Raw genomic sequence first — 18,458 nt, forward strand, 5'->3', positions numbered from 1 at the left:
ACCCCCCTAGATCTGAAAGAACACAAGCCCGAGACAATCCCTCACTTTCAATGGATGTTCTGTCACCAGGCAGTGAAGGCTGTGATGGAAAGATGCAGAAAGTGATCTCAAAGACGGAGAATGAACATGTCCGCTTGTCTGCTGTCATCACCCCTCCACCTCAAACTCACCTGTTGCCTAAGAAAGACACAAAAGTGACAACACAACTCGATAGAGAACAGATAGTTCCTGAAGCTGTGCCTACCGGTGATTCTAAGGACGAGCCTATGCCAAAAGAGAAGCTCAGAGTAAAAGGTCCACCTCCACCTGTTCCCAAAAAACCCAAAAACCCATTTATAAAGCTCAAAACTGCACAATTATTGTCTACTGATGTCCAACGAAGAGGAAGAGATCATCGTTCTGAGGAGAAGGTCAAGAGAAGGCACACTTTCCATTTTAACAAAGACCTTAGATGCAACACAGCAAAAAACCAGGACATGTGCATGCTGTGGGACGACAGAGGCCCTTACATCCCTCCAACCAACACACGCCGGCTCTCTGCTGACCTCGGCCCATGTCAACGTCTTTCACTTGGACGCATGGATGAACAGTACGGAGACATGATTGACTATGACTTCTGTGATCGCATGGCAAATCTGTCTCCGGATGAAGACATGCAAGACCTTGATATGTTGCAGAGAAGGATATTCTTCGAGAGACGATCCAGAAATAAAAGTTCACCTCCACCTGTCGCAAAAAAGGCCCAAAATCCGTCTGCATCCACAGAGGCTCTGCACATAACAGAGGTTGCCCGGGACCTAGAAATCCAAAGACTAAAATCTGCTTGTTTAAGGAAAAGAGAAATCTGCCCTGAGCCCCCAACTGAGATAATCAGCAACAACAGCCATGCTAACTATGGTAAATGTAGAGATGTCACTGACCACAGAGCTGACAGGGATTCAGGCAGTGAGGTGGATTCTTATAAGCCCGTGTCAAAACTTATCAAGGAAAAAAATCAAATGCAGAGACTGCAGGGTCGGGTCAAATCTGAGGCGGTTAAACCTGAGGTTCGAGTGGCAGAGCAGGGTCCAAGTGTGAAAGTATCCCAGATGAAGACCGCCTTTGATGTCCCAAAGAGGTCCAAAGAGAGACAGGCAGAGGTCCAACCATCTCCAAAGAAAGGTAAGGACAGAAACACATTTTTCCAAAAGATATTCTGGGTTCACTGCTAGTACAGATACTGGTCTGGTCCTGTTTCCTCACTCTCAGGCAGTTGCCTTGGGCAAGAACACTCGGAAAAACCATAGACCAGGGGTGTCAAACTCATTTTTGTTCAGGGGCCACAAACAGCACATTTTGATCTTAAGTGGGCCAGACCAGTAAAAATAGTAAAATAATAGCATAATAACCTATGACCAACAAGAACTCCTTTGTTTTTTCTCCTTTGTTTTACATTTAATGAGGGATATTTTTACAAAACATGACATTTCTTGAGAAATTTCAACAATATCATGCCTAAATTTACTATTTACACATCATCTATAAAGGCATAAACATTTAGTCACAGGTATCTGGAAGTGAAAAATATTGCATTTGACCTTACGTTTAGATTGTAATCATAGTGTGAAATTTTGACAAATTCATCCTGTGGGCCGGATTGGACCCTCTGGCGGGCCAGTTCTGGCCCCCGGGCCGTATGTTTGACACCCCTGCCATAGACTGTAAAAAGATTTGGACGTAGTCTTCCAGTCCCTTAGTTCTTAGACACACCACATTAGCAAATATGTGTTCAAAGAGCCTAAATCCAACAGTTAAAAAAAGTTAAAAAAAAAAAGAGTAGTGTCTCTAAATGAATGCTAAAGCCAGGAGTGTTCTGTTTTTGGTGACATTTTCCTTCTCTTTATTAATTCAAGGATCTGCCTGCCTGTCTGCCTGTCTGCCTGCTTGTGTCTCTGTCTGTCAAACTGATGTCATGGCAACCATTGAAGCCAATAAAATCCTCTGAATATTTTTTGAAATTCCTTTGATGATAAAAAAAAGTCCTTTGATGACTTTGACAAGCACCCATAGTTCGGTTCTCTCTTCTTCCACATGCCTATCAGTGGAGAGATGCTAGAAATGTGACATCACAAATGAAAGGAGCGTGACGTCACCCATCTTTTATTTCAAGGAACATTTGAATTGTCCATCTGTCCACCTGTTATTCACACAACTGTCCAATGGGTCAAACTTGGCAATGACTTGCCAAGGGTGTGCAGTGTGGTAGGAATGTGATAGATATACCGCTAAACAAGCCGCTTCTGCATGCTCAAAGACAGTCGGGCCAAGGCGATGTGACATGCACGTGATGCTGAGTCGAAATGTGAGAATGAGACTGGTTGGCACTGGTTTTATGTAACTATAGTTATGGGTTTAATTATATCACATGATTAGTAGTATGTATTCATACGCTAATTCAATGGCTCTGCCAGCGAAAATACTCGGTTGCGGGATCTCAGTTACATAACATAAAACATCTAAACACTTTTGAAAATCTATTAAGAGTTGGCTCTATTTTCTAGTCTTGTTTAGAGAGTAATTTAATTTCTTCTTTTTTTAAAGTATGGCAGGATTTCCCCAGACAACATCTTCACATGGCATCACTTGGCATAGGTAAAGACAAAATGTTGAACAACACAATTAAACCACATGTTGCACAGGGTTAAGTAAAGACTTTAATTCTGCACTAGAAATAAATGTGAATATTGTGCAGATTTCTTCCTGCTACATCTCCCACGTATGTATTCACATCTTAAACAAAACGTTAACATTCTTTTAGAATTAGATTACATTACAATCACAGTACATAATTACATTAGATCACTTTTCCCAGTACTCTTATTACATTTAACAGTGTTATATCACACAAATGCAAACCAATTGAACATCCAAATGGAAATGTCCTGCTGCAATGATCTGTTGACATGTGAACTAAATAGCTGTCATGAACCATTCATCATGAGAGGACTAGAACTGAAACCCTACATTACCAGCAGTGCACCAGATTGTTTTAACATTTATTAATAATTCATACACACAAGTTTGTCAGGAACCAGCTTGAGACATGGCTACTCACCCTCACTGAAAACATGTCAGGGGAAAGACATGCTAAGACTGATAAGACTTTATCTTATCAGGAAGCCTTATTTAACAAAACAAGACACTCATTTCCAGGTTTGGAAAATACCAATCATTATTTTTCATCATTTTCTGACAGTTGATAAATGAAGCAACTGACTCTTTTACGGAGAAAATGATAAACACATTAATTGATTGTATAAATAATTGTTAATTACAGTTTGGAGGGTATGGGGTCTTGTTTTTGTTTGAATTTGACAGGATGGGAGAGACAGAAAGGGAACACTGAACAGAACACCAAAGATGTAAAGCTGAACAATATAAATATTTATACTACTTAAGGACACATACATAGGGATAAACTCAAGTTTCCCTGCAGACCCATCCCCAATCATAGCCTTGGAAGAATGAAATCTGACTGCTCGTCTGCGCATGTGCAGTAGTCGGTCGTCATAGAATCCCTTTGAATGTTAAAACGATGAGAATAGACGATTCTTAATCATTTGCAGGTGAAGATCGGACTGGAGATGCTCTGATCTTCCACTGGCATCCTGAAATACCGCTAGATACAAACTGTGACTCCACTGACCGCACCTTTGCAAGGAAGGCAGTATAAGAGGAATAATAAGAGCAAAGCGGCTGGGCTTTTTTGTGTGTGTGTTTGTGTGTGTGCGGAGACAAGGGATACCAGAGCAACGTCCTGCAGGATAAGGGCGCGCCTAAACTACCACATTCATGTGTTGTGATTGATTACCCCGTGCTCACGAAAATCTTGCATAGATTTAGGAGGTAAGACACTCTGAAATAGTCTCTCGGCGTTGTGCATTTTCCATGTGCTGCGTGGGTCCGCGGATGTGCAGCATCCGTTTTGCCCGCTGGATGAGCTTGAGAGTGGGAGCAGCAGCCTCACAAACCCTGGGTGGACATATCTGCACTTGCGTCAGCTGGCGGTGCTCCACCGCGGCTAACACTTAGCAGCTAGGCTAACTAGCGTAGCTGAACTGTGGGTCCAAAACACACTTGCCGGCTCGTGTGGAAGAATTAAGCACGTTTAGTTTAAATTGACACAAATAAAATGGCGTAACTCGCAAATTAATAGGAATTAGTGTGATTTTGTAAAATGTCCACATAACAACACTTGCCTCGACCGTGTCTGCGGTGTCGGCGGATGTTAAGTGGGACCAGCCCCCGGTACAGCTGCGAGCTGATGGCTGGGGCAGCGCGGCACAACACGGTCTATTATTATGCATCACCCGCCCCTTACAATACTATACGTAAATGTAATTATCATTCTTCAATTTTGTTAACTTTTCCCCAAAAAATAAAACTTCATGTTTGGTGGCGTTCATTAGTGCAAAATCACATTTGGGGCGTTCTTCACAAAGAAAAAATTAAATCTGCATACGCGGCTCAGCCCCTCTTTCGGTAACTGTAGCTTCCACGCGTCATTGTTAAAATAACTTCTTATATAGTCTAAAATATTATCACTGTCGGTTCTTATTATCACGTTAATAATGTATTATGTAGCGGTTTTGTCTCAATGAGGTGGTGGTGGCGGAGGAGGAGGGGTACGTGGCAAGCTTTGTGCTAACAGCAGCTAGCAACCATTGTTTAACGGTGACACCGTGCAGCTGTTTGCACCGCCGTTGATTCAGACCATACGGTGCATGTAGCTCATGAGCACGTACACATCTCCAACATGCAGGCGTTATAATGAGTAGGCCGACGTGAGGTGTTGTTGTTCGGTGTATGTTGGTGGCGTTGTTATGAATCAATGTAGTCGCATTGTCCTGACAGTCATTGGAATAACATGAGGAGGGAGGGAGGATGTGGGGGGTGCAGTCTAGGGGTGCCAGAGACACCGCGATATGCTATTATCGCGATATTTAAGTCACAGTACAATATTGTGAGTTATTTGTTTGTGGGCAAAATAAGACATTTGAGAACATCATCATTTCCAGTTTTGTTAAACACCGATAAAACTGATATTTTATGGACTCAAATCAATTGAGAAAATAATCAACATATTAGTTGATTATAAAAATAATTGTTAGTTGTAGTCTTACTCAGTATATTCAAATATCGTGATAATTACTATTGTGGTGTCTCCGGCAATTCCCACCCCTACAAACTATAAAAGTAGCACTTCAGAAATATTGAATAGATGTACTTTATTAATCCAAAACTGGGAAATTAGAGTGTAGCAGCAGCAAGACACACAATATACATAGAATAAAAATATACAAATAAAATGAGATTAAATTGTATGTACATAACATAAGTATAAGGAGTGTAATGCATAATAAATATGTAGTCAACTGTGAAGTGTAAAAACTCCAAACTGTGCATAAAGTGCATAAAAAAACCGGTATGAACCTTAAAGTGCTGATGAGGTTTTTACACACAACTATCTCTAGAGTTTACAGATAATGGGCTGAAAAAGAGAAAATATCCAGACAGTGGTGGTTCTATCGGCAACATTACTTCGAGACCATATATGAACGCGCAGCATGGCGAACCTTGAAACAGATGGGCTACAAATCTGCAGCAACCTCTTGGTGTTAGTTTGGCATTATGGACCATAAACTCACAAGAATGTTTCCAGCACTTTCTGGAATCCATGGTGTGAAAAAATGAGGTAGTTCTGGAGGCAAAATGAGTACTAGCGAGGTTGATAAAGTGGTCATGTAAGATGCTCAGTCCTGCTGAGGCCTGGATGCTGATACGGTGTAGAAGCAGTTGTTGTAATGTATGGCATCGTTTAAACCAGCATAGGTGAAAACAGCTCATGTTCTTGGGTGTACGTTTGGAGTGAGAGGAGTTTCTCTTGAATGCAGCGTTAATACCAGCAGAGAGAACATGCTGTTCTCATCCGCCTGTGCTGTCCAGGCATCATGCTCTGCTGTATCACAGGAGCATAGTCCCCACTGTAGTGGTTAGGGATCTGTTAACTGGTATGTCAGTATTTTATTCATAAAAGAGTGCTGTGTCTAGTAATTGGTGGATCCAGCATCCGCATGTAAAAACTGACTGTGCATGCTGGTATTTTTTAGACTGCCCTAAGGTGTCAGTGATACCAGGTAGAGACAAAGTCTAGTGTTGTGCAGTAGTGATTAGGGCTCTGTGGTTAATATTTCACACAAGTGACTTGAAAATCCTTGCTTACTCACTAACGTACAGTCCTTGTGATTGATGAAAGTGGAGCCACATCTTTCCTTGTGACATATCATGCTCTTGATTGATAATTTTTCACCCACGCAATGTTTCTGACCAGCACAAGTGTAGACAGAAGGCTGTGCCTATTGTAAGATAAAGAATCTAAAATCAATCGCAATAATATCATTATAATATCGCAATTATTTTGGTCAGGATAATCGTGGTGGGAAATGTTTATATCGTGCCATGCCTACTGTGGAGTGGGACCTTATTATGTATAATTTCCCTGTTAACTAGTAACATTCTCTCATATCTCTGTCTCAGATTAGAATAATAGCTACTCTTTAAAGTATTGCGTCTTTTAATCTATATTAGCTCCAGAAGGCTGGGATTCAGCTTTTCCATTTTTGTAATCTGTGATTGAATATAGAGAAGCAGGTTGTTTTTTTGTGATGACAGAGCAGTGTGTAACTATAGAAAAACCCTGTATAACAACACAGTATGAGGCTTCAGAATGGCAGTTTAATTATCGTCCCACACTTCTGTATTTTCCACACAATTACTCTGCAAAGCATGTCACAGAAATTATATATTTCAGTTATCAGTGATTGAGTTTGTTTTTTTCTTCTTTTTACAATAGTCGGAGCTTAGAAGAGTCAGGTGTTTGGAGAATTTCATTGGAATCACACTGCGATCATTCAGTGTGTTTCACAAGTCGGGAGTGTTTCCAGAATCTCGCAGCAGCAACTGACCATCTGTCATGTCGTGCTTTTGTAGCCCACAAATGCTACGCTTGTATGAGGCCGTTTGTCAGAAAAGGTCAGGTGTTATTCAAGATTCTGATGATGTCATCGTTACTTTTCAGAAATCAATGGCCAGATATCTACAGTGGGTTAGGTGTGGGGTTTCTCAGGAAGTGGCTTGTTGTTGTTTTTGAAATGTCCCCAAGGAAAAACCTAAAAAATAAGTTGCCTATTTGTTTTCACTTTCAAAGAAAGTGCAGATGGTTTGCGTAATCCTAAATCTATTTACAGTGAACCGCAGACATCCACATGTTGTAAAATGGTGAAATCAATAGAGCATTCATTAAGATGCAGGGTGAAAAGCAACATTTTCTAAAGCTCTACTTTATTATTTGATTTGAATCATGCATTAACACCAATTAAGGCTAAAATTCACTAAATAAAATCTGAGGCTGCTGATTAAGATTATTTTCTTTTGCTCTCAGAAATGTGCACTTTTACACAGATTTAAACACATCTGGAAAAAACAACATTTCTGTTGTTTTCCAGCAGGTAGCGCTGATTTGTTTCCTTTGTATGAACAGGAACAAACTGAGTCACAGCCAATAAATGTAATCTCACATCAGACAGACTGACTGAGCTGGCCGTCCGCCAAATCTTCCTCTCAAGGTTTCCTCTGTGTACACACTGGTGACAGCGGGGCGACAAGTTTAATAGTATTTTTAAAAGCCATTTTCAGCAGTGCTTCTAGAAAACGGTACTTCTGTGAGAGCAGTCGTGCTTAACTCTTATTTCTTATTCTCTGCAGATATGTTGCGGCGAGTTGTGCGACAGAGCAAGTTCCGTCACGTCTTTGGTCAGGCGGTGAGGAACGACCAGTGCTACGATGACATCCGTGTCTCCAGGGTCACATGGGACAGCTCCTTCTGTGCCGTCAACCCCAAGTTTGTTGCCATCATCATAGAGGCGAGCGGGGGAGGAGCCTTTTTCGTCCTCCCGCTACAAAAGGTGAGACGCTCGACTTAAGGACATGACATCGTATCAACGCTTCAGTTCAGCTGCACAAGACACCATTATCCATCCATTATCCGTCATGCGGAAGAAACTGAACGCCTGTTTTGAAGTGTTGAGATTCGTGAATTTAACAATGTCACCTGCAACCAGACTCCTACTGGACGACACCAGCCGTCAATCACACTGGTGTCCACTCCTCTAAATGGCAATTAGATTTACAAAATTGACATCACGTTCTCCTCAGGAACATGTTAACCAACATGTTCACAAGGTCAAGTGAAAAATAGGCTTATTCACCTAGAGTCGCCCCCTGGTGGCTATTCACTATATTTTTACTTCCTAGTTGGCCTCACTGAGCAAACCAGAACACTACGTCCCATTTTATACACATTTTATGATTGCATCTTTAATAATATTAACTTCCTCTGCTCCATTATTATTCACGGGCAACGGTGGATCAGTGGTAAGAGAGAGTTGTCTTTCAACTAGAAGGTTGTGCGTTCCATTCCTGGCTCCACTCACACAAATGTGTTCTTGGGCCACACATCCCCACGTTGCTCCTGTCGTCATGATTAAAAAAGCACTATATAAATACATAAATACAGACCATTTATTATTTAAGTGTGAAAAATGAATGCTTCTGCAGTTGAGCTTCAAATCAACAAGGTTAAGGCTATAATCGATCATGAGCTGAGAATCATCCACATCTGCATTGCTACGCATTTTTAGAAACAATACATTTTAACACCTCTATCTCCGCTGCTTCCTCTTGTTTACAATGATTTTTTTTCAACCCTTTACAGGAGAACTGTGACAAACAGTGTTGCACAAAGTATTAAAATAATTCCAAACACGTTCTGTTGACAGTTTGACGGTTTAAATTTGGTCCTAAAGAGCTGGTGTTAGAAGTTATTTGTTCTTCTCTTGTGGACAATAGCACAGTTAGAGGTCACGTCACATGTGACTTTATACAAGTTATAACCACGTCACTGTCCTGGTTAGTAGTTACTCCCCTGCATTAGTTTCATTGTGAAAGCTCCAGCAGTTCACATTTAAACCATCACAAAAAGACACGTGTCTAATGAATGAATGAATATTAATGTAATTATCACATTTCTTACTTTACTTAAGTGATAATGATGATTATTATTTTTACCAGTGTATTTTTGCAGTGTGGTCCTTGTAACCGCCACATAATTATAATATTACACATTTAGTTTTGCCCTTAAAGGTTGCCATGGCTGCTTTATAGAGTTAAGGGGAAACTTTATTTTTTAAATGGAGTTAATAATTAAAAAAGATCAGAGAAATCTTATTTCTGTTATACTATCTGGTCTTGACAGCGTTACAATGTTAGACTAGATGAATTATTGTGAAGGTTGTAATGCTTCACATGTTTCCGCTCTGACTGTTGACTCTAAGAGGTAATTATTCTGATGGCAGCTTTTCAATCTGAACAACACCACAGTCACAAAGTCTTGAATCCTCCATGCAGTGACTTTTAACAGGTTGGATTAACAGTGGTTGAGCCGATGAGGCTGTCAAACACATGCAGAGGCTGTAGCCGTGTGGATGACACGTTGCTGCATTCAGATCGCGTGGCAAATTGATTCTTATGTTGGTCCAGAACGCTGCTGCACGTCTGCAGACTGGAACTCAAGCAAGCGAGAGCGTATCGCTCCTGTGTCGGCATCTCTGCCAAAGTATTTTATCTTTTTATGTATAAAGTCCCATCTTACCTCAGTGATCTTTTACAACCTTATTCACTGACATCTGCACAAAGATCTCTTCTTGTGTAACCTCTCATATCCGGTCTGTTGTATTGTATGTATTTATGCACTATGTACAGCACTAAATGTGCTATAGAAATGAATTTGGATCTGAACTGGATTGGATGTTATGTTCCCCTGAGGCTCATATCTGCAGCAAAGAGTATCAATCAATGAGTAAATCTGATCCATTTTAAAGGTGTCTGACATGTATCCTGTTACTGTTCACACAGAGGGGGTTGCTTTTCTGTTGTTATATCGTGGGCCACTGGGTTAAATAATTCATATGTGTGACTGCAGAGAAGCTGCTCTAAGTTTCAGGCGGAATTCATAAACGTCCCTCACTGATGAGCACAGATCGTCGCTATAAACTTTGTTCACTATTTTCAAATTACAATACCCTCACAGATTCTACAATCAATTGATTTCTCAATTATTCATTGGTTAATAAATAAATAAAGTTTGGTGATTTTTTTCAGCTTCTTAAATGTGAATATTAGCGGATTTCTTTGCTCCACATAACAAGGAAATCAGTAAAAACCGAATGATCTTAGTTTGAAATGTACTTATTCATTTATTTATTTATTTATTTAAAAGGAACGATGCATAAATGACATGTAATGTAATCTAATGTTGATGAACATGTCAATGTTAATATGCCAGAATTAGCCAAAAAAAGCAGGTTTAGACAAAACAACAAATAATAATAATAAATAAAAATGCACAATAAAACAGTCAAACAAAACACTTCCTGACACTTTATGGACTTAAAAAAAGAAAATAATATGAAAATAATCATTAGTTGCAGCCCAAGCTACAATGCAATTGTACTGTGTTGTGTGCCATAACACATAACACATTTGAACATGTATATCAATTATAATTATATATTGTATATAATTATACAAATTATATTGCAACTCAAATTTCATTTAGGGGAAAAAAATACTTGTAGTACCAATGTTGTTTTTCTTTGTTTTCATTCTGAGTGCTGTATAATGTTAGTGTAAGTAAACTGTGAGTTTTTTTAAAAGTGTAAAATCATTATAAATGAACTCAGTTGTTGCATAAAACAACAGCCTGAAGTGAATAATTATCATGTTGTCACGTTTTACATGCACAGCTTCTATCATCAGCTCGCTCGGCATCTTTTTTTTTTTACCACATGTCCTCATGCTGTCTCTATAACAAAGTCCTCTTCTGTCTTACAGACTGGACGCATAGACAAGGTCTACCCGACAGTGTGTGGTCACACTGGCCCGGTGTTGGACATCGAGTGGTGTCCCCACAACGACCTTGTCATCGCGAGCGGCTCCGAGGACTGTGCGGTCATGGTGAGGTCACTGGTTATCTCTGAAGCATCGCAGTGCCACTTTATGTATTATAAACCACGTACTATTTAAAATGGACCCCCAGCTAATACTAGTGATAGTTTAAATAAAAAGAATCACCTTTTCAAACAAATGATAAACAAGAAAAACATGTGACATATTTATAACCCTGGGATACGCCTTGTTTTAACTTATATTCTGTATTATATATTGTGATTTTTCTGAATTATAGTAGTTTTTGTTTAACATGGTGTCGAATAAGTTAAAGAGACTCGTCACAATCTGTTTACCTCAACTTAAAACAACACATAGAGCTTTTATTTAGGCCCCTTTTTAATCTATTTGTTTATTTGGTGTTTCTTGCTAAAGTTACAAAGTTATAATCAATGTCCCTGTCCGTGTTTAACACAGTGTATAATAGGGCTGAATGGGTTTTGAATAAATATGGAATTGCAATTGTTTTGACTGAAATATTCAAATTTTTCATTGAAATTAACATATTTTTATGTAAATTTAATTTAATTGCAGCTGGCCGTATTGCGACGTTGATCATGTTCTGATGAATTGTTCAGCCCTTGTGTCCAACACTGTTGTGTTTATGTTGATTTAGGTGTGGCAGATCCCTGAGGACGGGCTGGAGACTCCCCTTTCAGAGCCAGTGGTCGTGTTAGAGGGCCACTCCAAAAGGGTCGGCATCGTGTCTTGGCATCCCACCGCTCGCAATGTCCTCCTCAGCGCAGGTAACGACTGGCTCGACTGCTGAGATAATACTCCTCCCTGTTCATCATGAGCCTGGTCTGCCATTTTGTCCAGTGCCCAAGAGCTGAACTCCAAATCTGACCGATTATCTCAGGGCCTGCCTTCTGTCGCGCTGCTTTGTGTGATGTAAAGTGCCCGAAATAAACTTGGACACAGAGGTGTGTGTGTGTGCGTGTGTGTGTGTGTGCGTGTGTGCGTGCAGTCAGGCAGTCAGGCAGTCATGGTGTTTGTGTCCATTTTAGGGTGCGACAACCAGATCATCATCTGGAATGTGGGCACGGGAGAGGCCATGATCAACCTGGAGGACATGCACCCTGATGTTATCTTTAGCGTCAGCTGGAGCCGCAACGGCAGCCTGCTCTGCACCGCCTGCAAGGACAAGAAGGTCCGCGTCATCGACCCGCGTAAGAAAAAGATTGTGACGGTGAGTTGACAGGTGGAATAACCGTTCCCAGAATCACCCACCGAGCACAAGGCTCGCGGCTGTCCCATCTGACAGGTGTTTTTTTTTGTCTATTTTCAGGAGAAGGACAAAGCCCACGAGGGAGCTCGCCCTATGAGAGCGATCTTTTTAGCAGACGAGAACATTTTCACCACTGGATTCAGCCGCATGAGCGAGCGCCAGCTGGCCCTGTGGAAAAGTGTACGTTCCTGTGGAGAATCTCTTGGAGAAACCTTTTAATGATGTCATCTGCTATAATGCAGACAACAACTCCCATCATCCCTTGTCCCTTTACAACAATCTTTTTTTATTGTTTGAATTAACCCTTTAACACCTAAGCTGCAAGCTGCTGATTTTCACCATAAAAGAGTCAAAAAATGTCCTGTGATTTAAATGCTTTTGCCCGTTTTTCCAGAATAACTTTCAATATCTGGCAGTTATTTACAATTTACTGTATGTTAAAATGGTGTATTAACAGTTTATAATTGAGAAAAACTAAAAGTTTTATTTAGAAGAACAATGTAGTTGTACATGAACGCCAGATTTTTCGTGTTACATTTGAAATTTGAAGAGTATTAAACATATATATGTCTGAAAACAGGCCAGAAAATGGAAACACAGACACAGACAGATAATGTACAGACATTTTTCCAACTCTCTCCTCTCCTCTCTCGTGACAAAGACACTTATTCACTGGCTTCCTGCAACAGCTCGAGATTGAAATAACCGTAATAACCACATGTTGGCCTTGACATGCAAATTCTCAGCTTTCAGAAACCTTTGGGATTCTTCTGATAGTACAAACCATTGTGTGAATACGGTGATGCAAAGTGCACTTACGCCAACGTGTCTTCTGCAATACGCACGCTAGAAAAGTGTTAAGCGGCAGAAATAACATCATGTATTTCTAAATAATGCACGCATAAAACAAAGTTGTGCTTTTATCAAACATAATCTACAGTATATCTCTTGGACATGGCTATTTTACGTCTTCAAATTAGTATTCGGTGTGACAGAAATAGCAGTAAGAACAATCAGAAATGTTACGTTATGCACACATTTGCTCTTGTTGTGATTTAAAATTGGGTCAAAGTGGTTTGTCGCCCTTTTGAAAAGTGGGTCTTCATGTCAAATATGTGGCAGACGTGGATTCTAAATGAGGCACAAACGTCCTAAAGTGACATTGAACTTTTATAGAAGCTATAAAAACAAAGGTCAGATCAGTGACAACATTTCAACTGGTTTTCTGTTTATCCTTTCCCTTCTCTCTCATGACTGGAGCTGTACCATCTCAGCTCCAACAGAGGGCGCTAAATACAAAGAAAGAATGAATCCTAACCCTAACCCTTCTGTAAAAACTGTTCCAGTAAATGCTGAATGTTTGTGTTTCCAGGACAACATGGATGAGCCCATATGTGTCCAGGAGATGGACAGCAGTAACGGAGTTCTGCTGCCCTTTTATGACCCCGACACCAGCATAGTGTATCTGTGTGGAAAGGTGATATTTCTAAGTGTTTCATTTTGCCCATTCTCATATAACTGGATGCAGAAACTGACTCTGTGGTGTCTGTGGTGTCTGTGGCTGCGTGTCCTCAGGGCGACAGCAGCATCCGGTACTTTGAGATCACAGACGAGGCTCCGTACGTGCACTACCTCAACACCTTCTCCACCAAGGAGCCGCAGAGGGGCATGGGATACATGCCCAAACGAGGCCTGGATGTCAACAAATGTGAGATAGCAAGGTAATGCAGCGAATTAGTCGAAATATTTATCACATGTTCTCTCTGGTATCATCGATTTCTAAAATGCTGGGAATCGCACACCTTGTCATTTTAGTTTGATTGTGTTATCAGTGTTTTTGCAGAAGACTTATCCCATAATGCCACACGGTGGTATAGTGGTTAGCACTCTCGCCTTGCAGCGAGAAGACCCGGGTTCGAGCCCCGGTTGGAACAAGGGCCTTTCTGCATGGAGTTTGCATGTTCTCCCCGTGTGTGCGTGGGTTCTCTCCGGGTTCTCCGGCTTCCTCCCACAGTCCAAAAACATGCAATGTGGGGAATAGGTCAATTGGACACTCTAAATTGACCGTAGGAGTGAGTGTGAGAGTGAATGGTTGTATGTCTCTAGTTGTGTGTGGCCCTGCGATGGACTGGCGAACTGTCCAGGGTCCAGGGTGTACCCCGCCTATCGCCCGATGTAGCTGAGATTGGCACAGCACCCCCCGCGACCCTCTGGTGGAGGATAAAGCGGTTAGATGATGACTGACTGACTGACTTATCCCATAATATTTCCATGTAATTAAAGGCTTTCAGCTGTAGATGTAACTATAGGAGAAAATATGAACAGAGAAGGTTAAACTACAAAACTGTTTCATGTCTCCATTTTTAAAATGTTTTAATAGATCATATTTTCATAGCTTTACACCTTTATTTATCCAGGAAATATCCTTTGAGATTAATAATCTCTTTTCCAAGCATGTCCTGGTCCTTGCATAAATAGAAAATAAGCTATTAAAACACGGAACAAGGACAATGCTAGCAAAATACTATTTCCTATGGCATTGTTTACATTTGAATAATAGACTGAAGTGCTGTTAATCCTTAACGTTGCAGTGCATATAATATAATAATATTATATTTTTCTCATCAGGTTTTACAAATTACACGAGAGAAAATGTGAACCAATCATCATGACAGTCCCACGTAAGGTGAGTGTCTTTACGTCAGCATTATTTCATTTTCAGACTGACGAGTCTGATTATTTATTATTTATTCTCTTCCCTGCCGCTCCCGTGCCACCCTGCTCCAGTCGGACCTGTTCCAGGACGACCTGTACCCGGACACGGCCGGACCCGACCCCTCCCTGGAGGCGGAGGAGTGGTTCGCGGGCAAGAACGGCCGCCCCATCCTCATCTCTCTCAAAGACGGCTACGTCTCCACAAAGAACCGCGACCTGAAAGTGGTCAAGTCGAACGTCCTGGAGACCAAGCCGGCCACCAAGCCGGCGACCAAGCCGGCCACCAAGGCCGAGCACATCTCTCCGGTGCAGAAGCACATCACTCCACAGCCCTCAGTGGTCAGTGTTGAATTTTGACTTTTTTGTATTTTTTTTTGCTGACATTCAGACTTTTCCTGTTCACAGTAATTATTAGGGTTGGAACAAAACATGTGGATCAGCACATACTTTGGTGTGTGGGTCACAATTCACTGGAGCAGTAAAGGGAAAAAAATGTGTTCAAAGCCACATGGCTTCGCTGCATGTAGCTGAAGTTGCCAGTGTGAATAAAAAGATTTATGGTAAACAATCTTTTGGAAATATTTAGTTTAAATAAAAGATGGAACGTTAACTTTCTTTCCCCCTTTTTTTCTTGCCCAGAAAATTGAAGATAAACTGGAAGAGGTACTCCGAGAGTTCAAGTCACTCAGGGATCGCGTCATCCTCCAAGACCGTCGGATCGCCAGACTGGAAGAGCAGGTCGCCAAGGTCGCCATGTAAGAACCCACAACCACTCGTTGTTTTCGGAGAGAGAGAGAAAGAATCGACTTGACAGTGTCTGCCACGGCCAAATTCTCAAGATTGGGCTCCATTTTGGCTCGGCGTCGTCTCCCGCGTGACGAGTTCAGGCCTACATTCCAAGACGAACTTTTTAATTTTCCTCATCAAGCCTCCTCCAGGTTCCCCACTCTTGCTCAGACACACACACACACACAGAGAAAAAGGAAAAAAGAAACTCTAGCAGCTCATGTACGAAGAAAAGACATTTTTTTGTTGAAGGAAACGTCTTAAATTCTTTTTTTCCTTTGTTTTTAAGTCGTGGTCAAACATCATCTCAGACAACAACATTATGTAGCATCAGTATTTTTCATCGCTCTCTTTTGTGTTGCCAAATATGAGTCACGTGTGTGTGTTCCACGCACTGCTTTTTACATTTATCTATCTCTCCTGTTGTACATTCCAGTCACAACCAGGTAGAATGAGTTAGTCAAGCTGGATTTGTTTTTTGTTTTTGTTTTGTTTTTTTAAAAAATAGGAGCTGTTGAACTTTTCCCTCCCTCCAGTTTGCTCATTGATAAAACATCCGATTTCTCGTTTTGGTTCCTGTTCTTCTGGGATAGAAATTCAAACATTGGGTTTTAAAATGGTGGGGGGGGGGTGTGGGTGTTTGCATCTCTATGGTGTAAATGTTGTGCAAATGTAGTGGTGCCTCTGTGTCACTGTTTAGGGTCAAACTACCGTTTGCCTTCTCCAGTGCATATTTGTTGTTGGGTTGGGAAGGGACCACTCACCCGGCTTGTGTTTCACTGGACCCATGACAAAACAGTTCTGTGCACATAATAAAAGATTTTACACATGGAAACCTCAGATTCATCTTTTCTCTGTCTGTTTTTGTGGCTTTTCACGTCAGTTGACGTTGCCTTCTGCCACCAGAGAATTGAAGATATCAGCCACTAAATTTGGGTAAATCATTAAACATTTATTTGTAAATTAGGTACACTCACAGTGAAATGCTCGGTCTTGTGGATGCATTCATAGAAAGAAAGTAAGGCATTAGTTTCACTTGAGGTTAAACATGAACAAATCCGTCCAAAATGATCACTCGGCCGCCTTTTTCTCTGGATTAATCTGCTTTTATATAAATGTCAGAATTGTTTGTCAAACTCAAATGACTTGGGTGCCACTGAGTAATAAAAATATTATAAAATTTATGATGATATTTTACGTACTTTCAAAATCAAAGCTTGTTTTGAGATGGAACGATATACAGTTCACAATATACACATTTATGATGCAAAATTAATCTATTCTTAAAAATAACTTACAGAATTAACTCATTATAACTTGATATTAAGTGTCGGGCTGCGTGAAATTGATATGTGCGCCACCTGTGGGCCGCTGGCCGTGGGTCTGAGACCTCAGAATTGGAATATACTGTGTGTTCTTAAAAAAAATCGATGTATCAATCATTAAAATACATTTTCAACTGAAGGTACAAACTGTGGTACATGTACTACCAGTGGTATACCAGAGTATGTGTTCAGAGTGGAAGTGAGGAATTTTAAACCAGAGTTCGTAGATAATAGATAAAAGAGAGAGAATAGATAAAATAATAATAACTAGTCACCTTATCTCTCACTCCATCTTAATCTAATTTCTCAGTCTGAAGGAAGAGGAGGAGGATGATGAGAGAATAAATCTACCTCCTGTGAAAGGTCCTTAGTTGTCTATTTACACCACTGTATTTTAACATTGGTAATAATGGCGTAACTTGGTCTGAAACTAAAGCATAAACTCAGCCTCCCTCCCACCAAAGCCTGTAAAACTCCTCACTTGTTCATTCCCCTTTCTTGCCTGACGGGGGCGCTAAAGCTGCCGTCCTAAAGGCCAAATGGAAAAGTAGGTCATTCCCTCCTCACATTCTCAGAATTAATTAAACATGACACATTTAGCACTAAAGTTGTTGCTAACGAAAACCTACATTTCCCAGAATACTTTGGGACAATTCTGTCGAACACATCTAAAATAGCTGCTGCTGCTGCTGCTGATCATACAACAGACAACTGCCATTTCACAGAGGTGCAAAGTCAACTGTGGGAGGATGTAGTTTGGGTCAGGTTTAAATACAGTTGAAAGGTCTTTACTGTAATTACATTTTTAAAACGCTCTCTTTCTTTCTCATTTTGTTGCAGTGAATTTGTGAATTTGCCCAGTTCAGTCCGACCTGATTTAATCTTAAACATGGCTTCATGATGGAAACACGTCTACGAGTCACTGCACAATCTGCACTCTCCCCGTTTGAATCGACAAGTTCCCGAGCAAGTTTCTTTTGTTTTCTCGGCATGACAACTTTCCAAACACTGGAAACAGTGTTTACCTTGGCAACACTTTAGAAAATAATCTCATTGGGTTTTGTTTTTTGGGTGTTTTTTTCATAACCACATCTTAGTTTGACTCATCTGAACAGGAAATGACTGGGTGGGATTTTCAAACTAGACACATAATCATTTCCTCTCATGGTACGACAGTCAAAGCTTCAATTAAATTAGATAATTGTTAATTATTATTATTATTATTATTATTATTGTTAGTATTTACTGCATGCTCTTTCTTGTAGAAATCTTACCAGTGGATGTAATACACAAAGGTAGAA

The 18,458-nt window shown here is 40.6% G+C and overlaps 1 protein-coding gene across 2 annotated transcripts; it reads left to right on the forward strand.

Moving 5' to 3' along the window:
* The first annotated feature begins 760 nt into the window (after positions 1–760).
* LOC122758205 (coronin-1C-A-like) lies at positions 761–16,667 on the forward strand. 2 transcript variants are annotated; one of them, XM_044012202.1, is made up of 11 exons: positions 761–1,161; positions 7,804–8,003; positions 10,990–11,112; positions 11,720–11,849; positions 12,111–12,292; positions 12,392–12,511; positions 13,704–13,808; positions 13,907–14,052; positions 14,960–15,017; positions 15,119–15,385; positions 15,686–16,667. In XM_044012202.1, the coding sequence occupies exons 1-11, from the start codon at positions 999–1,001 to the stop codon at positions 15,803–15,805; spliced, it is 1,614 nt and encodes a 537-aa protein (XP_043868137.1). In that variant the 5' UTR covers positions 761–998; the 3' UTR covers positions 15,806–16,667. The 2 variants fall into 2 exon arrangements, with proteins under 2 accessions (XP_043868137.1, XP_043868138.1); XM_044012203.1 differs by lacking the exon at positions 761–1,161 and adding an exon at positions 3,553–3,885.
* The last annotated feature ends 1,791 nt before the right edge of the window (positions 16,668–18,458 follow it).

This window comes from Solea senegalensis, linkage group LG21, assembly GCF_019176455.1.
Source record: "Solea senegalensis isolate Sse05_10M linkage group LG21, IFAPA_SoseM_1, whole genome shotgun sequence".
NCBI lineage: Eukaryota > Metazoa > Chordata > Actinopteri > Pleuronectiformes > Soleidae > Solea > Solea senegalensis.